Genomic DNA, 23,926 nt, shown 5'->3' with positions numbered 1-23,926 from the left:
ACCCCCTTAGTGTGGATTACATCATGTTTAATGTATTCTAGACCCCCTTAGTGTGGATTACATCATGTTTAATGTATTCTAGTCCCCCTTACTGGGGATGAAATCATGTTTAATATATTCTAGTCCCCCTTACTGGGGATGAAATCATGTTTAATTTCTGCTAGTCCCCCTTTAGTGTGGATTAAATCATGTTTACCTTCTGCTAGTCCCTTTTAGTGGGGATTAAATCATGTTTAACTTCTGCTAGACCCCCTTAGTGGGGATTAAATAATGTTTAACTTCTGCTAGACCCCTTGGTGGGGATTAAATCATGTTTATCTTCTGATAGGCCCCTTTAGTGGGGATTAAATCATGTTTAACTTCTGCTAGACCCCTTGGTGGGGATTAAATCATGTTTATCTTCTGATAGGCCCCTTTAGTGGGGATTAAATTATGTTTAACTTCTGCTAGACCCCTTGGTGGGGATTAAATCATGTTTATCTTCTGATAGGCCCCTTTAGTGGGGATTAAATCATGTTTAACTTCTGCTAGACCCCTTGGTGGGGATTAAATCATGTTTATCTTCTGATAGGCCCCTTTAGTGGGGATTAAATCAAGTTTAACTTCTGCTAGACCCCTTAGTAGGGATTAAATCATGTTTATTTTATGATAGGCCCCTTTAGTGGGGATTAAATCATGTTTATCTTCTGCTAGACCCCTTGGTGGGGATTAAATCATGTTTATCTTCTGCTAGACCCTTTTAGTGGGGATTAAATCATGTTTATCTTCTGCTAGACCCTTTTAGTGGGGATTAAATCATGTTTATCTTCTGCTAGGCCCTTTTAGTGGGGATTAAATCATGTTTATCTTCTGCTAGGCCCCTTTAGTGGGGATTAAATCATGTTTAACTCATGCTAGGCCCCCTTGGTGGGGATTAAATCATGTTTAACTTCTGCTAGGCCCCCTTGGTGGGGATTAAATCATGTTTAACTTCTGCTAGTCTCCCCTTTAGTGTGGATGAAATCATGTTTAACTTCTGTTTTCCATGCACTATTTTACCTTTATTTAACTAGGCAAGTCAGTTAAGAACAAATTCTTATTTTCAATGATGGTTTAGGAACAGTGCCTTGTTCAGGGGCAGAACAACAGATTTGAACCTTGTCAGCTCGGGGATTCGATCTTGCAACCTTACGGATACTAGTCCAACGCTCTAACCACTAGGCTACCTGCCACCCCTACCTGACTCCTTATAATTTAGGGTTGGATTGTTACTGTAGGCTATATCAAGTTCGAAAAGTTACCCTTTCCTAAAGAAAATATTTAAAATGCACTCTTACTAGAACAATTGAACTAAGTATTATGTCAGTTGACAACAAAAAAACAACTGTCATGTTGACAGATCAGTTGGTCCACTCACTTTGAATGGGTTAGTATGGAGAGGGAATAGACTTGGACTTCTGACCAGTTATTGGTCCTGGTTGTCAATGATGTCACTATTGAAATTAGAAGAAGGAATTGAGTCCTTTGTTTTCACAAGTTCTCCCCGTGTTTCTGGAGGCCTTATATGGCAAACTGAGATTGCAGCTTGACAATGGAGTGAGCTGTGCATCATCAACCCAGGTTGGTGCTGGGCTACAGGCTTCCTGTTCTGTGGGCTCTGTGTTGTGAGTCTATAGAGCTCTTTAAGTTTTGACATTCTGAACTGTAGTGACTGCTGGCAGCAACTTCCTGTAGCAATATTTTTATGCACAGCGATGGGAGACAACATTTACTGATGTCTGCCTGTCCATTGTTCAGGTTAAAATCATGAAACCGAAACAGCCTTACTGGTGGTCACTGCATTCTTTATGATGATAATCTGTAAGGCAGAAGTGGATCATGTTGAATGAGGACAACTATGACGTTAGTAACTGAGTACTCCCACCTCAGAGATCCTATTAAAACACATGTATATAATTCAATGGCTCCGATAATGTTGAGGTTTCCAAATGTCTACAACTGTATGGCCGGAGTCCTGTCTCAGTTTACTGGATATGAATTTGTTTTCATCATGTTTTTAATGTGTGTATGTCCCAAATGCCCACAATATTCTCTATGTGCCCTGGTTCAAAAGTAGTGCACTATAAAGGGAATAGGGTGCTGTTTGAGACGCACAAAGTCAGATATGCCCATTTTAAATGTACTGTTTTGAATGTTTCCAGCTCCAAGATGAACTCTTTTGAACCGTGACCATCTGCATTTCAACATAGAGGCTCCAGCCAGCAGAGCGGCTAACTAGGCCTAACTACAGTAACTGTAGGCCTAACTACAGTAACATGGCGATGGTGCAGGTGCAGTTTGAGTATGAGTACACAGCCAAGGACGGGGCTCTGGTCTCCATCAAGCCCAACGAGAGGTAATTGAATTGAATTATTGTCCAGAAAATATTTCACAAAATGGAAATTAGTCTTTAGGTAAAAAAGTAAAATTACAATGGAACAGATCAGACAACATGATATAGATGATAGAACTTAACAATACATGCACAGTACACGCATCATTGCACAGCCCAAACACATTCTTCACGTTGCCTCTCTGGGCCTCTAATGTTCACAGGTACATTCTGGTCTCCAGGACCAACGACTACTGGTGGCATGTCCGGAAGGACCAGAGGACCAAACCCTTCTATATCCCTGCCAAGTATGTGAGGGAGCTCTCTGTGAAGACCCAGGGCCCACTGGACCTCACTAATTCTGGGACTCAGAGTCGCACATTCTTGCAGTCAACGACTGACAGAGAGCCACTGGACATGTCTAACAAAGGTCAATGGTCAGGTGCTGTGACGAAGGTCCGCATGTCCACGGATCACTCTGCGAGAGCCACCACTCTCAGGATGTCCACGTTTGGGGTCTCACTCGACATTGATGATATCAAGCATTATGAGCACATGAAGACCATGGTGGGACTGCAGACCTCCAATAACGAGACTAGAGATATCCCACCACATGATCTGAAGAGGCGAAGTTTAGCTCCAAGTTTCTCATTCACCTCAGCCTCAGACGCTCAAGGTCTTGGTGATATGTTGCAGCACTGTTCCCTAAAGCTCCATGTCTCACCTGAGCCCACAAGCAGACTTCCCCAGTTGCAGTCAAGCCCTCCTACACTTATCAAGGATCAAGATAAACAGCTGATCTCAGGTGGCCGGATAACGAAAACACTGCCAGGGGATCCTAGTGGGCTATCTCATTTATCTCAGGACTCAGATATCCATGAGACTATATCAGATACCCAGCACTCAGAGTTGACAGACTTTGTGGGGACAGAACTGGCTGGATCTTTGGGTTCAACTGAAACACCAGCAGAACAACAGCAGAGCCTGGATCGAACTTCTGGTCCGATTGACATTACAGCCCCTTCCCCTACAGCTCAGGTAGGATTAAGTTTCACTGTAGACATTCATAACATCCTACATACATTTATAGTATGCAAGTATTTTATTTGACTTTATAATGATTTACATGAGGCCATTTGTAAAGGATGTGAGTTGGATGGGAACGTCAGAGAAAATAACTGGTATTACTAACTTCTGACATCAGAGTGTGCTGTTCAGTCATGGTAGAACTGGCATCCAGACAAGCATTAGAGGTCTGATGGATAAGCACAGAAGTAATCAAGCCTTGAAATGCTCTGTCAATGCTTTTTTTCCCTCAGCTTTTTGAAGAAAGTATTACTGAGGTTGGGAATCACTATGTTCACTATTTGGTTTGTTCATTGTCGTTACCCTGTTGTGTTTATCTTAAGAAAATGAGATATTTTATCCAAGATTCACAGAGGAATTATTGTTATACTCTGGGAAATACTCCATGGTTTGCATCCCCAATGGCACCCTATTCCTTATATATCAGGGGTACTCAACTCTTACCAGTGGTCCAGGGCCTGCTGGTGTTCTGTTCTACCTGATAACTGATTGCATGCACCTGGTGTCCCAGGTCTAAATCAGTCACTGATTAGAGGGGAACAATGAAAAAACATAGAGGAACTGGCTTCGAGGTCCAGAGTTGAGTTTGAGGGCCATATGTAACAGTATAATTTTAAACCGTCCCCTCGCCCATACCCGGGCGCGAACCAGGGACCTTCTGCACACAACGACAACAGTCACCCTCGAAGAATCGTTACCCATCGCTCCACAAAAGCCGCTGCCTTTGCAGAGCAAGGGGAACTACTACTTCAAGGTCTCAGAGCAAGTGACGTAACCGATTGAAACGCTATTTAGCACACACCGCTAACTAAGCTAGCCGTTTCACATCCGTTACACATATATACAATGCACTACTTTTAACCAGGGCCTCTGTTTAAAAGTTGTGCCCTATTTATATAAGGAATAGGGTGCCATTTAGGATGCACAAATGAATCACAAACAGATGAGAACTAGGCATATTACTTATTCTGTCAGATTTCCCAAAGTTAATATGGTCAACAGGACTCCGCTAATGAATCACAAACTATATCACATTCAGGGAAATAGTTATACCATCTGGTTTCCAAAAGCATGACTCAAAAGATGCTTTCAGTAAGTGAGCCTTGTGATCTGCATTAAAGATACATGGTGAGTTTATGGATAACAGAATGCTGTTTGTTTGATTGAAGGTTGTGCTGTTGTCTTGTACAGACATGTACAAGTTATCCATGAAAGGGTAAACTCCCTGCTAATGTATGGAAAGATTCCTAACATAGCATATACTAGCTGTAGTAGACTCCATGTGTTATTCTGTGGCAGCTCATATACACAAGCCCTTTTGCTTTTGTGTGCCAGCCCAATGGGGTAAGGGGTGCCACTGCCCCTAGAATGCAACTGTAGGTTCTGGACGGTTTGTCCCAGCTGATTCAAGTGCTCTATCTGGTCCTTTTGGTACACCTGTCTGGAATACGATTCGCAGGACACAATCACTGTTAGGTGTATGGACCTATGCAATTTGATTGGAACATTTGACTATCTGAGATTTCCTAAAAGAATCCTAGAATCTTCTTTCTACCTTTTCTTTCCTCTTTTTTACTTTCGTGAATGTGGGTGGGGGTTAGGGGAGTTGGTGGGGCAACCACAGAACAGGTTAGAAACCGGTTAGTTCGGCTGGTTCAAATACATACCAACTGTAACAAGAAAGGAAAGAGTTAATCAGAAATTTAGGCTACCAACAAACCACTCCCAAACTACTGGCTGTAGCTTCCAGCTGCTACCTGTTGCCAGAGCACCGGTGACGTTGACGAGAATTATACCGCCGTAAAAAAATATAAACATTTTGCAAAAGCAAATTACATTGACTTCAGTTGGTTGGTTTGACAGGCGTCACAGTGAAGCAACATCGTTTTTTTGAGAAAGCTGAAACATTCCGCGAGTCTGCTTTTCGTCGTTGGTTCACCTGTTCCGAGGTAAAGTGACGTAGGCCGCTCCTAGTATCAGGATGTTGTCAAGCATGGAACGAACATTTTATATCCTTCTCAATGCTGAGAATTAATTTATTACATTGTTGCGCTTGCGGGTGGCAATGTGTAAACATTTACATTTCTGTATAAACTAGTGTGCATAGTTTGAAAGTAGTCTGTAAAGTAGGCCTACATTGTTGTTACATTTGCTATAACAGAATTTGAACTAGTTTGCTAACTTAACTTCCAGAGAGCTGGTTTGTGGCTCTCCACAATCCTCCTCAGTGGAATTAATGACCCCCTTACTTTCACCTGTCTGTTGGGACACCGATTTGCATCCCAAGTGGCACCCTATTCCCTATGTAGTGCATTTAGGACAGACAGGAGCTGTTACTCATGTGGACTTGCCAGGACCCCTCAAGTGGAGCCCCACTGTCCCACAATAGAGGTTCCGTTTCCATGATGATGTGTGGGGTATAGAGTTGAATTTAGTCGATGAAGCTAGCCAGGGCTTAGGTTAGGTGGCAGTGCCAACCATGCCGTGTGTGTGTGTGTGTGTGTGTGTGTGTGTGTGTGTGTGTGTGTGTGTGTGTGTGTGTGTGTGTGTGTGTGTGTGTGTGTGTGTGTGTGTGTGTGTGTGTGTGTGTGTGTGTGTGTGTAGGCAGGCTGTGCACACCGGCAATCAAGCTAACATTATTGGTAATTTCTCATCGCTACTCAGTACATGTACCTTAGGCTAGTTCCATTGTTTCCTGACTTTAAGCCTTCTAGGTAAATAGTTAATTTGCATACACTGTATACAGGTGTTCTATTATGTTATTGTCTGTCATTTTGTTTATCCCATGTGTAACTCTGTTGTTGTTTTTGTCGCACTGTTTGGCTTTATCTTGGCCAGGTCGCAGTTGTAAATGAGAACTTGTTCTCAACTGGCCTACCTGGTTAAATAAAGGTGAAATAAAAAATCTGGGATGGTTAATTGGCTAGGCTGTTCTGGGTTTGATCCCTATGGTCAAAAGTAGTGCACTATATAGTTCTGTCCTTTCTGGCATGGGATCCATCCACAGTTCCTGTGTTAGTGCCAGCTATTTGCATGTTCTATACATTTCCTCTCCCAGCTATGTCATTATTTTCATGCATCCAAATCAACATATGCTAAAACATTTAAGTTGTGTACAGTACAGTGAATGCATTCTAAATTCTGATGAATAATTTTTAATCAAACAGAATGTACAGAGAGCCTTCAACCTGTATTCACTGTGTTCTAGAGCTGTAATGATGTGCCATGTGCTACAGATTCCTGAAATAAGTAGATGTTTTGGTGTAGCTAGATATCAGTCCTGGAGGCTTTTTCAGGAGTGAATGACAAGGGGTTTTACACTTTGACTTTGACTTTAAAAGGTATGCTAACAAAAAACATTGATTTCAAAGTTTAACAAACCATATAGGTCTATGCACAATGACTACTTTTAACAATTTCCACTGAAAAATGTTCAAAATTAAATTTAGTGGAAGAACTGTGCAGATTCAAACTTTGGTAAAGAAATTACAGTAAAATCATGCAATCGCGTTTTCCAAAGAACTGTTAAACATCATGGCAACATGAGTTTGAAAAAGTATATTTTGGTTATTGAACTTCAGTAAGTGAAGTGGATTTACAGTTGAAGTTTACATTCACTTAGGTCGGAGTCATTAAAACTTGTTTTTCAACCACTCCACAAATTTCCTGTTAACAAACTATAGTTTTGGCAAGTCGATTAGGACATCTGCTTTGTGCATGACACAAGTAATTTTTCCAACAATTGTTTACAGAAAGATTTTTTCACTTATAACTCACTGTATCATAATTCCAGTGGGTCAGAAGTTTACATACACTAAGTTGACTGCCTTTAAACAGCTTGGAAAATTCCAGAAGATTATGTCATGGCTTTAGAAGCTTCTGATAGGCTAATTTACACCATTTGAGTCAATTGAAGGTGTACCTGTGGATGTATTTCAAGGCCTACCTTCAAACTTAGTGCCTCTTTGCTTGACATCATGGGAAAATCAAAACAAATCAGCCAAGACCTCAGAAAATTTTTTGTAGACCTCCACAAGTCTGGTTCATCCTTGGGAGAAATTTCCAAACGCCTGAAGGTACCACGTTCATCTGTACAAACAATAGTACACAAGTATAAACACCATGGGACCACACAGCTGTCATACCGCTCAGGAATGAGACGCGTTCTGTCTCCTAGAGATGAACGTACTTTGGTGCGAAAAGTGCAAATCAATCCCACAACAACAGCAAAGGACCCTGTGAAGACGCTGAAGGAAACAGGTACAAAAGTATCTATATCCACAGTAAAACAAGTCCTATATCAACATAACCTGAAAGGCTGCTCAGCAAGGAGGAAGCCACTGCTCCAAAACCGCCATAAAAAAAGCCAGACTACGGTTTGCAACTGCACATGGGGACAAAGATCGTACTTTTTGGAGAAATGCCCTCTGGGTTGAACTGTTTGGCCATAAATAGATCTGTTTGGCCATAATGACCATCGTTATGTTTGGATGAAAAAGGGGGAGGCTTACAAGCCGAAGAACACCATCCCAACCGTGAAGCACGTGGTGGCAGCATCATGTTGTGGGAGTGCTTTGCTGCAGGAGGGACTGGTGCACTTCACAAAATAGATGGCATCATGAGGAAATAAATTATGTGGATATATTGAAGCAACATCTCAAGACATCAGTCAGGAAGTTAAAGCTTGGTCGCAAATGGGTCTTCCAAATGGACATTGACCCCAAGCATACTTCCAAAATTGTGGCAAAATGGCTTTAGGACAACAAAGTCAATGTATTGGAGTGGCCATCACAAAAATCCCTGACCTCAATCCCATGGAAAATCTGTGGGCAGAACTGAAAAAGTGTGTGCGAGCAAGGAGGCCTACAAACTTGACTCAGTTACACCAGCTCTGTCAAGTGGAATGGGCCTAAATTCACCCAACTTATTGTGGGAAGCTTGTGGAAGGCTACCCAAAACTTTGACCCAAGTTAAACAATTTAAAGGCAATGCTACCAAATACTAATTGAGTGTATGTAAACTTCTGACCCACTGGAAATGTTATTAAAGAAATAAAAGCTGAAGTAAATCATTCTCTCTACTATTATTCTGACATTTCACATTCTTAAAATAAAGTGGTGACCCTAACTGACCTAAGACCGGGACCTTTTACTATGATTAAATGTCAGGAAATGTGAAGAACTGAGTTTAAATGTATTTGGCTAAGGTGTATGTAAACCTCCGACTTCAACTGTACATCCGATAACGGAAATACGGTAACATAATTGCATCAGGGATCCTTAATCTGTACCACACAGAAATGCATAATTATGGATATGAATGTCCAAACTTGTGAAACATGAGGAGAATGACATCACAGCAGAGTACAGTACATTGTATTCTACCTTTCTTTACTGTACTGTACTATTAGATTGTGCAGTACTGTGTTCTACTCACTGTATTGTGCTCTACTCACTGTGCACTGTGCTCTACTCACTGTGCTCTACTCACGGTACTCTGATGTGTTCTAGTCACTGTGCTGACGTTGCTTTCAGAGGCAATTTCTTTTCTTTGGAAATGGTGCCTTCTATGCCTTCATTTCCCAATAAGATAGACTCTTAGCTTTCATATGACACCAATTTGATATGCTCCTATTCGATGGAAATGCCCATCACCTTTACGTGTCTTGTAACTGTTGCCTTCACTTATGCTGTGCAATAAGACATGTAGGGACTAGGGTGCCATTTGGACCTTGATTTCAATCCCTTTCTGACAGCACCCCTTTTTGATTTGAACAAAACCTTCCATACGTGTTTGCCCGTGGTAGAAGTGGTCAGAAAAGTGACTTTTTAGACCTGAATGCCAAAACATTCAGGAGATAGAGGTGCTCAAATTGACCCATTTTACATACCCCAGCCTATCATGACACATCCATGTCTTCATCACTGGAAAAGATCAACGGTTGAGTTTGATATCATTTGAAAGCTTATAAAAAGTTTTGTCAAACTACTCTATGATTTCTTGAAAAAAAGTATACAATAAATAAACATCTACAGTACCAGTCAAAAGTCTGGACACTTACTCACTCAAGGGTTTGACAAAAACAAATGTTTTCTACATTATAAAATAATAGTGGAGCCATCAAAAACTACGAAATAACACATGTGGAATCATGTAGTAACCAAAAAAGTGTTAAACAAATTAGATTCTTCAAAGTAGTCACCCTTTGCCTTGATCACAGCTTTGCACACTCTTGGCATTCTCGCAACCAGCTTCACCTGGAATGCTTTTCCAACAGTCTTGCAGGAGTGTGTTGGGTTTGAAAAACAAATGGTAGTCCCACTAAGCGCAAACCAGATAGGATGGCGTATTGCTGCAGAATGCTGTGGTTGCCATGCTGGTTAAGTATGCCTTGAATTCTAAATGAATCACTGGTACTGTGATGGACTCATCTGACCAAAGGACAGATTTCCACCAGTCGAATGTCCATTGCTTGTGATTTTTGGCCCAAGCAAGTCTGTTCTTCTTATTGGTGTTCTTTAGTTCTTTTGCAACAATTTGACCATGAAAGCCTGATTCAGTCTCCACTGACCAGTCGATGTTGAGATGTGTCTGTTACTTGACCTTTGAAGAATTCATTTGGTCTGCAAATGTTGAGGCTGGTAACTCAAATGAACATATCCTCTGCAGCAGAGGCATCTCTGGGTCATCATTTCCTGTGTCGAGAGCCTGTTTCATCACAGCGCTTGATGGTTTTTGCGACTGCACTTGAAGAAACTTATAAAGTTCTTGAAATGTTCCGGATTGACTGACCTTCATGTCTTAAAGTAATGATGGACTGTTGTTTCTCTTTGCTTATTTGAGCTGTTCTTGCCATAATATGGACTTGGTCTTTTACCAAATAGGGCTGGCTATCTTCTGTATACCACCCCTACCTTGTCACAACACAACTGATTGGCTCAAATGCATTAATTAACTTTTAACAAGGCACACCTGTTAATTGAAATGCATTCCAAGTGACTCATGAAGCTGGTTGAGAGAATGCCAAGAGTGTGCAAAGCTGTCATCAAGGTAAAGGATGGCTACTTTCAAGAATTTGCTTAACAGTTTTTTTGGTTACTACATGATTCCTTAGGTGTTTTTTCATAGTTTTGATGTCTTCATTATTTTTCTACAATGTAGAAAATACAAAAAATAAAAACCCCGGAATGAGTAGGTGTGTCCTAACTTTTGACTGGTACTTTGTAATTGTATAACATTTAACATTAATTAGGGTACGGTATGCAAAATATGTCAGCTTTGGAATGAACCAGGTTTTAAAAAAGTTTTTCTGTTTCTAATTAAATTTACTGGCAAAAAGAATGCATTTATTTGATCAGAGTTCAACGTTTTGATTGAATATTGACCTCTGCCTGCCAAAATCAAATGCCAGGAAACTGCTCCAACAGATTATGTGTGAGAGAAAGACCTATCTATCTGATCCTGCTCTCTGACAGAAAAGAAGACTGAACACTGTCTGTTTTTTCTCTCCTCCTAAACAGCAACACTGGCCCAAATGACTCCCGATTCCCTATATGGTGCATCTTATTTGTATGGTGCACTTAATACTTTTTACCAGAGCCCTATGGGTCATTCCCTATGGCTCTGTTCAAAAGTAGTGCACTATATAGATAATAGACAGTCATTTGGGACACATGCTAGGCTTGGCTTCTCACTGGGCACAGACGTCAATTCAATGTCTATTCTTCTTTGATTCAACCAACATTCATTCAACCAGTGTGTGCCCAGTGGGTTCTTACTGAAATCATTGGGAGGTTATTTGAGAGTAAGGATGGGTGAATACATTTAGATTAATCCAACATTTAGGGTAACACCGGATGTCATGATCCCAAGACTCTGTGGAAAATAGTGATGGTTAGACTATCGAGTGGAGTGGACTACCCTAGTTAAATGGACTCAATTTACATGAAAATGAATGTAGGAATGGTGTTCTTACATGATCAAATGAGCCATAAATTCCTTAACTATTGTTATAAACAAAATATGAATGTAAAAAACTGTTGCGATCTTGTTGATATCATCATGTTCATGCATACTTCACCAGATCACTAGGTTATTTGCATTAGTACTGGTAAATTGTAACTGCCAAGGACCGAAAGGCTCCTTAGCAGCTTCTACCCCCAAGCCATAAGACTGCTGAACAGTCCCCCCTCCCCCCCATCCCCCCTCCTTTTGTTTGTACACTGCTGCTGCTCACTGTTTATTATCTATGCATAGTCACTTCACCCCTACCTACATGTACGGATTGCCTCGGCTGGCCTTTGCCCCCGCACATTGTCTCTGTGCCTGTACCCCCCTGTATATAGCCTCGTTATTTTATTGTTACTTTTTATAATTTTTTACTTTAGTTCTTTGGGTAAATATTTGTTTCACTCTTTCTTGAACTGCATTGTTAGTTAAGGGCTTGTAAGTAAGCATTTCACGGAAAGGTCTACACTTGTTGTATTCTGCCCATGTGACAAAAATGTTTGATTTGATTTAGTAAACGTACACACACCATTTGAGAGAGAAATGGAAATTCAGCATTTTTCTCTGTGCTTGTTGTGCAAATCTCCTCTAGAGGCTCCCAATGACCGCTCCTCAGCTGTAATGAGACTATTTCATGGCTGTGTTTACACAGGCAGCTCAATTCTGATCTTTTTTTCACTAATTCAGATCAGCTCTGAAAAATATCTGATGTGATTGGTCAAAAGTCTAATTCATGGGGAAAAAATATCAGATTTGGCCTGCCTGTCTAAACGCAGCCTTTGGCCACGTTCCTCTGCCTAGGTGCTGCTGCTGCCTGCCAGATCTTACAATGCCTGGGTAGGTATTTTATTTATCAGCTAACCACATATGTTATAGCAATGTCTCAGTCGATGACATGGCACGCAACCATTGGTTGATGCATGCAATCTTTGGTTGATGCATGCAACATCTGAGCAACATCTGAGCAGGGGAACGCAACCATTGTCTAAAGCGGGTATTCCCAAACTGGGATACGTGTAATGCTGTCGGGGGTACCCCAAATAAAAATGTGATTCACATTAAAAAATATATCATAATATTAAGTTTTTGAACATTTTTTTCCTTCACATTTTCAGAGTATCCTGCCTTGGCAAATTGCGCTGTTAAGACACTGATGCCTTTTGCAACCACGTACCTACAGTATGTGAGAGTGGACTCTCAGCCCTCACTAGCATGAAAACTAAATACAGGCAGAGACTGGAGAATGATTTAAGACAGAGACTCTCTCCAATACAACCCAACATTGCAGTTAAGGTGCATCCTTCTCATTAACTTGTGGTGAGTTATTTAAATAAGGTTTTATATGTAAGATGGTTAAAGAAAGAGAAAAATAATTGATTATTATTTGTGCCCTGGTCCTATAAGAGCTCTTTGTCAGTTCCCACGTGTCGGGATGTGACAAGAACTCACACTCATTCTTATGTTTAATAAATGTATAGTGTGTGTGTGTGTGTGGCAGTCTTACAATGATGGCAAAAAAACATTTGAAAGTGTGCTGACCCTGGTGCTGGAGGGGGTACGCAGCTGGAGGTTGAATGTTTGAAGGGGTACGGGACTATAAAAAGTTTTGGAACCACTGGTCTAAAGTATCTTGTCTCCTTAGTCATAGAATCATATTAGATCTGGAATGTCTTTAATTTCATCTTGATGCATGGTTCTTTTTTATGTACTCTATGTTTGTTATGATAGGGTTAACTGCTTGGGACTTCGCTATCAAAGCTCTTGAGATCTACATACCTGTAAATATGCATTTTAACTAAGCGGCTTTACTGCCCTTACATAAAAACCACATTAGTTCACATGTGAAATGTATTTTCGGAACACTTCACATGTGATCACGTTTTCACTTGTAGTACCGTATGCATTCTTGGACAGCAGTTGTTACCCAACACCTAAGTCAGTTTCGCTATCTTATGTTTCAGACACTGCAGTATGTTCAGAGATTACCATATCTTCTCTTTTTTTTCTCTATCCATACATGTAGAATGTATACATCTCTGTGTTCCATCTATGTTCTAGAATTTGTATGTTCTCGAAACTCTATGTTCTCCTGCTTCATATGCGAGCAGGTTCTCTGCCTCGGGGCAGTCAGAAGAGACATGTCAATCAGCCTGGCCTGAGTTAAAGTGAAGTGAGGAGATGGGTAGGGAAGTGATACGGCTGCTGTGCTGTATGTAGATTGTAAATGGAGCCATAACTGCCGTCTCTGGGGTAATCCAGGATTCTGGGCCATGAGGAGTGATTGCTGCTTTGTAGCATTGCTCAAGGCTATAAGAGAAAGTTCTGATTATTCTCCTTTAGGCCAATTGGAGGCTATACAAAATATGGCTACCATTTCCTTCAGGAGCTAGTTCAACATCACAACGAGGTTTCCTCTTCAACCATCTCCTTCTTCAGGAGCTAGTTCAACATCACAATGATGTTTCCTCTTCAACCATCTCCTTCTTCAGGAGCTAGTTCAACATCACAACGATGTTTCCTCTTCAACCATCTCCTTCTTCAGGAGCTAGTTCAACATCACAACGATATTTCCTCTTCAATCATCTCCTTCTTCAGGAGCTAGTTCAACATCACAACGATGTTTCCTTTTCCGCAGTACATCGCTGTCCCTCTTTTAGTCAACATTATTAATTATAAGGGATGATATTTTTATTTTAAACACTAATTTGAAATAGTATTGGTTGGTGTGTTATTATGATACTGTTGGGTGTTATTATTATAATATTGGTTGGGGTGTTGGGAGTCATTGTGATACTATTGGTTGGGGTGGTGTTATGATACTATTGGTTGTGGTCCCTGGGAAAAATCACATGATTTCATATTTTCTGATCCAAGATGGCATAGCAGTCAGACATCTTTGTCTTGTCGAGTCCCTGTATATATCTTTTTCGTCGCATATCCTTTAAATAATTTTGCAAAACCTCATCTAAATACTCTCCTGCAACCCGCCTCAACCAATGTGTCGTGGATCTGCTTTTTTTTCTAAAGTATTTAAATTTACTTCGGATCTGGAATCTCTCAACTGAAGCTAGCCAGCTAACTACCAGCTATCAGTCAGCAAACCATTGCCAGCGGTCATCAGCTAACCTTCAGCTCGGAAAGCTCTCGCCAGTTTGAACAACGTGACTCTAACCAGAGCATAACGGACCTGTTATTTTTATCCCCGGATTCCTACCGCAAACTGAACATTTTCATCTGGATCTTCACAACTAGCTAACCGCAATCCCGGATGACTACTCTTGGCTAGCGTTTCCATCCCAGAGCAAGCACCAATTAGCTTGAAGCTAGCCCGGACAGGGCTCCTGTGATACCACCGAAGTATACTTCTGGGCTACAATATCCGGACCCCTTCTACAGCCGGTACGGGGCATGGAACCCCGCAGATCCCCTACGACTTGAATACCGACATAATCTGCCCGAGGACTCCAAAAGGCCCCTCAGGCGCGACGCCCGCTGAAGGCCTATTATGCTAACCAGCTAGGCCTGCTAGAGCTACTTGGAACCCTACTAATTCCACGACTGGTCTATCGACGTCACTGCATGAAGAGGCAAAAACAGATTTACCCCCATCGCGATGTCCCCCAAAGGCTAACTTTCTAGCCCCTGCTATCTGCTTGCTTTCTTTCCCGGTCTGCTAACTGCTAGCTGCCGGACCCGGTCTGCTAACTGCTAGCTTGCCTGCCCGGTCTGCTAACTGCTAGCCATTGCTAACTGCTTGCTTGCTAACCCGGTATGCTAACTGCTTGCTAACCCGGCCTGCTAACTGCTAGCTTGCCCCGGTCTGCTAACTGCTTGCTTGCTAACCCGGCCTGCTAACTGCTAGCTTCTAGCTTGCTTTACTCCCGGCCTACTAACTGTTAGCTTGTTAGCATCGGCCTGCTAACTGTCTGAATCGCCGTTTCCCCAGCCAGCCCAACCACTCAGTGTGCTAACATTGGTTAGCACACTTGGAATACATTTCTGTACTTTGCTAAAAGTTTTCCTGAATCAACTCAATGATTGTGCGATTATCTGACAACACCAACGAAAAAGTAGCAGTGCTCAGGGAAACTTGACACCAAGGCCTAAATTCAATCAGATCAATCAAACAAGTGATTGCAGAAACCTGCATTTTTTATTTAACCTTTATTTAACCAGTCAAGTCAGTTTAAGAACAAATTCTTATTTACAGTGACGGCCTACCCCGGACAACGCTGGGGCAATTGTGCGCCGCCCTATGGGACCCCAAATCACAGCCGGTTGGGATACATCCTGGAATCAAACCAGGGTCTGGTGACACCTTTAGCACTGAGATACAGTGCCTTAGACCGCTGCGCCACTTAGGAGCCTATCTGGTGTTTTGGCGATGTCTGATGTGTAACTGCTGTCGTGTCTCTGACTTCTTTAATGAGATGACATGCTAGTTTCAAATTGATTACATAATGTTTAATTGATTACCTGATTGAATTAAACCATGCAACAATTAAAACATTAACCTGGGCCACCATGGAAGCATTCATTTATATAGAACAGCTATCTCGCAAATCCACTCTTAAAGATCTGAAGATCTTTTATATCAATAGCAGTCAATCAGTCATTAATTATTCTTTACCTGATATCAGTCTCATCTGAACATCGTAACATTCTTAGTTATCTGCACAAACCCAGCCTTTACTTATAAATCATCCATACACAAATTGGCTCAATTATTTATTTACTAACCAATTAAACAATTACAGAATATACCGTACATTATACAGTAAATACCGTAAATAGTGTCCCTAGTGGACTAAACAAAAACAGTTCAGGGCGGCAGTTAGCATAGTGGTTAGAACTTTGGGCCAGTAACCGAAAGGTTGCTGGATCAAATCCCCGATCTGACAAGGTAAAAATCTGTCACTTTGCCCCTGAACAAGGCAGTTAACCCACTGTTCCTAGGCTGTCATTGTAAAAATAATTTGCCTAGTTAAATAAAAAATAAAAATAACACGATAGATTCAGAGAGAGGAGAAAGGGTTTTTGGAAGTAAGACTAAGGAACATGGGTCTCTATCAGGCCTGGGAAGCTATTCTCACATAAATACATATGCCACTAACGATCGCTCATTCTGAACAGTAATGCATTGTATTTACGTGAAGCTGGCTTCAATAGTTGAGCTGGTGATATGAGGCTCTGGTTTGCCCAGTCGATGACGCCCTCATCCTTGGTGGAATCTTCCAGGTCGTCGTGTGAGAAGTTCACGTGCTCTGAGAGGTTCAGCTCACTCTGGAGATGCTTCCTCGTCGGTCAGTGTTCTCATACTAGATTTACACATATGTTCAGCTGCAGTCTGATATATGCACTTCTTCTCTAGGTGATCAATAGTTCAGAGTTCATCCCATTTCACCTATGGAGCATTTTTAGGCCTGTAGGGTTGAAATTAGAATTATCCCTTTTTAATCCCTCACTGTATTTGGAACTGAGGTGACTTTTTGTTACGGAGGCTTTTATTCAAGAGTGGAACGGAGGTTGGTTCATAATTTCCAACCAATGTCTATTCACTTAGGCGTGGCTACTGACTTAGTCAGAATTGACATGGAAGGCTAATTCTGTAATTTTAAAGGTTAACATCACTTTACATCATTTCGCAAATAGTTTAAGATTTACTCATTCATTTTATACAATAATTAGATGCAAGCCTCATAACTGAGGAACCTGTATAAACAGAGTTAGGGTAATCAAATGTATTTATATAGCCCTTACATCAGCTGATATATCAAAGTGCTGTACAGAAACCCAGCCTAAAACCCCAAACAGCAAGCAATGCAGGTGTAGAAGCATGGTGGCTAGGGAATCTCCCTGTGCCAAAACCTAGAGAGGAGCCAGGCTATGAGGGGTGGCCAGTCCTCTTCTGGCTGTGCCGGGTGGAAATTATAACAGAAGATGGCCAAGATGTTGAAATGTTCGTAAATGACCAGCATGGTCAACTAATAATAATCAAACATTAAGGAGTCATCATGCCAGGTATAAATACTGGAGGCTGAGACAGGAGGGGACAGGAGACACTGTGGCCCCATCCGATGATACCCCCGGACAGGGTCAAACAGGCAGGATATATAGCCCCACCCACTTTGCCAAGGCACAGCCCCCACACCACTAGAGGGATATCTTCAAGCACCAACTTACCATCCTGAGACAAGGCCGAGTATAGCCCACAAAGATCTCCGCCAAGGCACAACCCAAGGGGGGGGGCGCTAACCCAAACAGGAAGACCACGTCAGTGACTCAACCCACTCAAGTGACGCACCCCTCCTAGGGACGGCATGGAAGAGCACCAGTAAGCCAGTGACTCAGCTTTCTGGGGAATGTGGCTGTATTGTTTTTCATGAGGTCACAAACATGAAACAAAATGGACCGGCTCGTTAGCTGGCTTCTCCACCGACCGTTTACACATTCTCCAAAATAGGAATATTGTTCAATTCTAAAATTCTGGGATTTAGTAGAATTTGGCGGAATTTCCTTTGTTTCTTTGACCCTTTCTCTTCCATACTGCATTGTCAGGGAGACGAGTCTCTGCAAGGAATTTACAACGACGTGGTTGTAAAGTCATAAAACTGCCCCCCCCCCCCTAACAGGAGAGGGGGGGGGGGTTGAGTCACTGAAAGGGCTAGCTCATGACACTGCATTAGACCTGTCAAATCGGTGAGCAGCTGCTCGTATGGTCATCGCCACAAAGCCATACCAGTCTCACTCGCATTAGAAGTTCAGAAGGAGAAATTGTAGGCTGTATAGAAATAACGACACTCAAATTGAACATAATTTTAAGTCATTAAATGGGTGAAAAAATGAATCTATTTAATACGTTTTGAATTCAGGCTCTAATAAAACAATGTGAAATAAGTCAAGGGATATGAATACTTTCTGAAGGCACTGTATTTGATCACAAGCCAAAATATGCTAATGAGCCCCAACCAGTACACAGTACAGACTTATACAGAGAGCTAAATCAGAATACAGCAGCATTTGATTTGATACTGTCATTTTATAGAAATAACACCTTCAGGTTGTTGTATATTTAATTTTACTGCAAAATGCAAAAGAAATTGTAGCAATAAATGCATAGCGATTCTCCATTATGTCCATAGACTAGTGGCTCAGTTGGAACTTCAGGTAGCTAGCAGCCAAGAGGTTGCGAGTTTAAATCCTGAGTGAGGTTGAGTCCTCAGTAATCAGAATACAGTCACATACCGTACTTTAACATGAACACCTTTAGCTGTAAAAATACAGCAACTAGTTATAGATTTACCGTATTTTCACCACAACTAGAAAACGCCTCCAGGGAACCATAATACAAAGTTCTGAGACCATCCTGAAAATGTCCTTATGGACGTCTCTGCCTGGAACAAACTGGAATAAACCGAGAATTAGACAAAACATGACTGTTTCAATTGAATTCATGTCTTTTAACGTAAAGTATTATTAATTACATTTAATGACTGGGCTTTCACATGTGCTCAAAAGTTGTCACGTGTTCTAATACAGTATGTTGAATTTTTGGATCACCATTTCCCATTAATTTAACATGAGATCGTGTTCTCAGATGTGCTCACATGTTGTTGCGTGTAGTTTTATGTTATCACATTGCTTCACATTAAATAAAAAAAGAAGAAGAACATGAGAAAGTAAGTCAGCATACAGGGTCAGTTCCAATACCATATTTACAATGTGCAGGGATACTAGAGTGATAGAGGTAGATATGTATAGGGGTAAGCATACTAGATACAGGGTCAGGGTGTTATTACGATACTATTGGTTGGTGTGTTATTATGACACTTGGTTGGTGTGTTATTATGACACTTGGTTGGTATGTTATTATGATGCTATTGGTTGGTGTGTTATTGTGACACTTGGTTGGTGTGTTATTATGATGCTATTGGTTGGTGTGTTATTATGACACTTGGTTGGTGTGTTATTATGACACTTGGTTGGTGTGTTATTATGATGCTATTGGTTGGTGTGTTATTATGACACTTGGTTGGTGTGTTATTATGATGCTATTGGTTGGTGTGTTATTATGACACTTGGTTGGTGTGTTATTATGATACTATTGGTTGATGTGTTATTATGATGCTATTGGCTGGTGTGTTATTATGACACTTGGTTGGTGTGTTATTATGACACTTGGTTGGTGTGTTATTATGATGCTATTGGTTGGTATGTTATTATGATGCTATTGGTTGGTGTGTTATTATGACACTATTGGTTGGTGTGTTATGACACTATTTGTTGTGGTGTTATTATGACACTATTGGTTGATGTGTTATTATGATACTATTGGTTGGTGTGTTATGATACTATTGGTTGGTGTGTTATGATACTATTGGTTCGTGTGTTATTATGACACTTGGTTGGAGTGTTATTATGAGGATGTACTATTGGTTGGTGTGTTATTATGATACTATTGGTTGGTGTGTTATTATGACACTTGGTTGGTGTGTTATTATGACACTTGGTTGGTATGTTATTATGATGCTATTGGTTGGTGTGTTATTATGACACTATTGGTTGGTGTGTTATTATGATACTATTGGTTGGTGTGTTATGACACTATTTGTTGGGGTGTTATTATGACACTATTGGTTGATGTGTTATTATGATACTATTGGTTGGTGTGTTATTATGACACTATTGGTTGGGGTGTTATTATGATACTATTGGTTGGTGTGTTATGACACTATTGGTTGGGGTGTTATTATGACACTTTGTTGGGGTGTTATTATGATACTATTGGTTGGTGTGTTATGATACTATTGGTTGGTGTGTTATTATGCTATTGGTTGGTGTGTTATTATGACACTATTGGTTGGTGTGTTATTATGACACTTGGTTGGTGTGTTATTATGATACTATTGGTTGGTGTGTTATTATGATACTATTGGTTGGTGTGTTATTATGACACTATTGGTTGGGGTGTTGTTATGATACTATTGGTTGGTGTGTTATTATGACACTTGGTTGGGGTGTTATAATGACACTATTGGTTGGTGTGTTATTATGATACTATTGGTTGGTGTGTTATTATGACACTTGGTTGGTGTGTTATTATGATACTATTGGTTGGTGTGTTATTATGATACTATTGGTTGGTGTGTTATTATGACACTTGGTTGGTGTGTTATTATGACACTTGGTTGGTGTGTTATTATGACACTTGGTTGGTGTGTTATTATGATACTATTGGTTGGTGTGTTATTATGATACTATTGGTTGATGTGTTATTATGATACTATTGGTTGGTGTGTTATGATACTATTGGTTGGTGTGTTATGATACTATTGGTTTGTGTGTTATTATGACACTTGGTTGGTGTGTTATTATGATACTATTAGTTGGTGTGTTATTATGACACTTGGTTGGTGTGTTATTATGATACTATTGGTTGGTGTGTTATTATGATACTATTGGTTGGTGTGTTATTGTCATGTTTGTCATTTATTATCATGTCTTGTCCCTGTGCTCCCCATTCTGTTCGTTTCCCTCTGCTGGTCTTATTGGGTTCTTTCCCTCTTTCTATCCCTCTCTCTCCCCCTCCCCCTCTCACTCTCTCGCTCTCTCTTCTCTCTATCGTTCCGTTCCTGCTCCCAGCTGTTCCTATTCCCCTAATCATCATTTAGTCTTCCCACACCTGTTCCCGATCCTTTCCCCTGATTAGAGTCCCTATTTATTCCTTTGTGTTCCGTTCCTGTCCCGTCGGTTCCTTGTTTAGTATTCACCATGCTGTGATTGCGTTTTATGCCCTGTCCTGTCGTGTTTTTGCTGTGATTGTGTATCGCCCTGTCCTGTCGTGTTTTTGCCTTCATCAGATGCTGCGTGTGAGCAGGTGTCTCTGTCTACTACGGCCTGCGCCTACCCGATACGACCTGCAGTCTGTGGTTGACCGCTTCTCAGTTATTCCCCTCTACAGACTAGAGGATTTCTGTTATTCCCTGTTTGGACTTAAATAAACTCTGTTTCTGTTAAGTCGCTTTTGGTCCTCTTTCACCTGCATGACAGAAGGAACCGACCAAGGAATGGACCCAGCGACTTAGACGCTCGTTACACTGCCGTCAAGATCCAAGGAGCCATGCTCGGCAGACACGAGCAGGAATTGTCTGCTGCTCGCCATGCCGTGGAGAACCTGGCTCAGGTTTGTGACCTCTGATGGACAGTTCCAGAGTCTACGTCTCGTGCCACCTGTTACTTCCTGGCCTGCCGAGCCTCCAGAACCTAGGGTTAATAACCCACCTTGCTACTCCGGGCAGCCCACTGAGTGCCGCTCCTTTCTCACGCAGTGTGAGATTGTGTTCTCTCTCCAACCCAACACATACTCTAGAGAGAGAGCTCGGGTTGCTTACGTCATTTCACTCCTTACTGGCCGGGCTCGAGAATGGGGCACAGCTATCTGGGAGGCAAGGGCTGATTGCTCTAACAAGTTCCAGAACTTTAAAGAGGAGATGATTGGGGTTTTTGACCGTTCAGTTTTTGGTGGGGAGGCTTCTGGGCCCTGGCTTCCTTATGCCAAGGTGAACGGTCCATAACGGATTATTCTATTGAGTTTTATGCACTCTTGCTGCCTCTAGTGAGTGGAACTATTGGTTGCTGCTCGCTATGTTTTCTGGAGGGACTCCACGCAGTGGTTAAGGATGAGATTCTCTCCCGGGAGGTTCCTTCAGATGTGGACTCTTTGATTGCTCTCGCCATCCGCATAGAACTATTGGTTGGGTAGATCTTCGTCACCGGGCTCGTGGAAGAGAGCTTGCATCAACGGTGTTTCCCTGCTCCGCATCGCAACCATCTCCCTCCTCTGGCTTTGAGACTGAGCCCATGCAGCTGGGAGGGATTCGCATCTCGACTAAGGAGAGGGAACGGAGGATCACCAATTGCCTGTGCCTCTATTGGGAGTTGCTGGACATTTTGTTAATTCATGTCCAGTAAGAGGCCAGAGTTATCAGATACGGAGGGCTACTGGTGATTATGCTACTACTCAGGTCTCTTCATCTAGATCTTGTACTACTATGTTGGTCCATCTATGATACTGGACCGGTTGGTGTGTTACATGCAGTGCCTTGATTGACTCTGGGGCTGAGGGTTGTTTCATGGACGAAGCATGGGTTGGTGTGTTATAACATTCCTTTCAGACCGTTAGACAAGATACTATGTTTGCCTTAGATGGTAGTCATCTTCCCAGTATCAAATTTGAGACACTACCTTTAACTCTCACAGTATCTGGTAACCACAGTGAGACTATTTCTTTTTTATTATGATTTTCCGTTCACCGTTTACACCTGTTGTTTTGGGTCATCCCTGGCTAGTATGTCATAATCCTTCTATTAATTGGTCTAGTAATTCTATCCTATCCTGGAACGTTTCTTGTCATGTGAAGTGTTTAATGTCTGCCATCCCTCCCGTTTCTTCTGTCCCTACTTCTCAGGAGGAACCTGGCGATTTGACAGGAGTGCCGGAGGAATATCATGATCTGCGCACGGTCTTCAGTCGGTCCCGAGCCAACTCCCTTCCTCCTCACCGGTCGTATGATTGTAGTATTGATCTCCTTCCGGGGGACCACCCCTCCTCGAGGTAGACTATACTCTCTGTCGGCTCCCGAACGTAAGGCTCTCGAGGATTATTTGTCTGTGTCTCTTGGTTGCCGGTTATTATAGTGCCTTCTTCTTCTTATGCCGGGGCGGGGTTCTTTTATGTTAAGAAGAAGGACGGTTATTATGACACTGCGCCCCTGCGTGGATTATCGAGGGCTGAATGACATAACGGTTAAGAATCGTTATCCGTTGGTGTGTTATTATGTCATCAGCCTTCGAGATTCTGCAGGAGCCAGGTGGTTGGTGTGTTATTAGTTGGACCTTCGTTGGTGTTACCATCTCGTGCGCATCAGAGACTACGAGTGGAAAACGGCGTTTAACACTCCGTTAGGGCATTTTGAGTACCGGGTTCTGCCGTTGGTCTCGCCAATGCGCCAGCTGTTTTTATGACAGGCATTAGTTAATGATGTTCTGAGAGACATGCTGAACATCTTTGTTTTTGTCTATCTTGACGATATCCTGATTTTTTTCCGTCATTATGAGATTCATGTTCAGCACGTTCGACGTGTTCTACAGCGCCTTTTAGAGAATTGTCTCTACGTAAAGGCTGAGAAGTGCTCTTTTGGTGTCTCCTCCGTTACTTTTCTCGGTTCCGTTATTTCCGCTGAAGGCATTCAGATGGATTCCGCTAAGGTCTAGCTGTTGGTGTGATTGGCCCGTTCCAAGGTCACGTGTCGATTGCAGCGCTTTTTGGGTTTCGCTAATTTCTATCGGCGTTTCATTCGTTTCGGTCAAGTTGCTGCTCCTCTCACAGCTCTTACTTCTGTCAAGACGTTTTAAGTGGTCCTATTCCGGTTGGGAGCTTTTGATCTTCTAAAAGAGTGTTATTATACGTTTTATTCCGCTCCTA

At 41.8% G+C, this 23,926-nt stretch overlaps 1 protein-coding gene across 4 annotated transcripts in view; it reads left to right on the top strand.

Moving 5' to 3' along the window:
• Positions 1–23,926, top strand: part of LOC124038605 (rho GTPase-activating protein 27-like) — a 51,332-nt gene that overhangs the window by 380 nt on the left and 27,026 nt on the right. For 2 of the 4 annotated variants that reach the window (XM_046354658.1, XM_046354657.1), the window contains exons 2-3: positions 2,181–2,374; positions 2,575–3,388. In XM_046354658.1, the coding sequence (XP_046210614.1) occupies positions 2,295–2,374; positions 2,575–3,388 (894 nt within the window). In that variant the 5' untranslated portion in view covers positions 2,181–2,294. Of the gene's footprint in view, positions 1–2,180; positions 2,375–2,574; positions 3,389–5,159; positions 5,386–12,558; positions 12,761–23,926 lie in introns of those variants that run through there. The other 2 variants (XM_046354662.1, XM_046354663.1) reach the window with 2 other exon arrangements.

This window comes from Oncorhynchus gorbuscha, linkage group LG06 (assembly GCF_021184085.1).
Source record: "Oncorhynchus gorbuscha isolate QuinsamMale2020 ecotype Even-year linkage group LG06, OgorEven_v1.0, whole genome shotgun sequence".
Classification (NCBI taxonomy): domain Eukaryota; kingdom Metazoa; phylum Chordata; class Actinopteri; order Salmoniformes; family Salmonidae; genus Oncorhynchus; species Oncorhynchus gorbuscha.
Note: the sequence above shows the minus strand (reverse complement) of the source record. Positions and strands in the feature narration are given on the sequence as shown.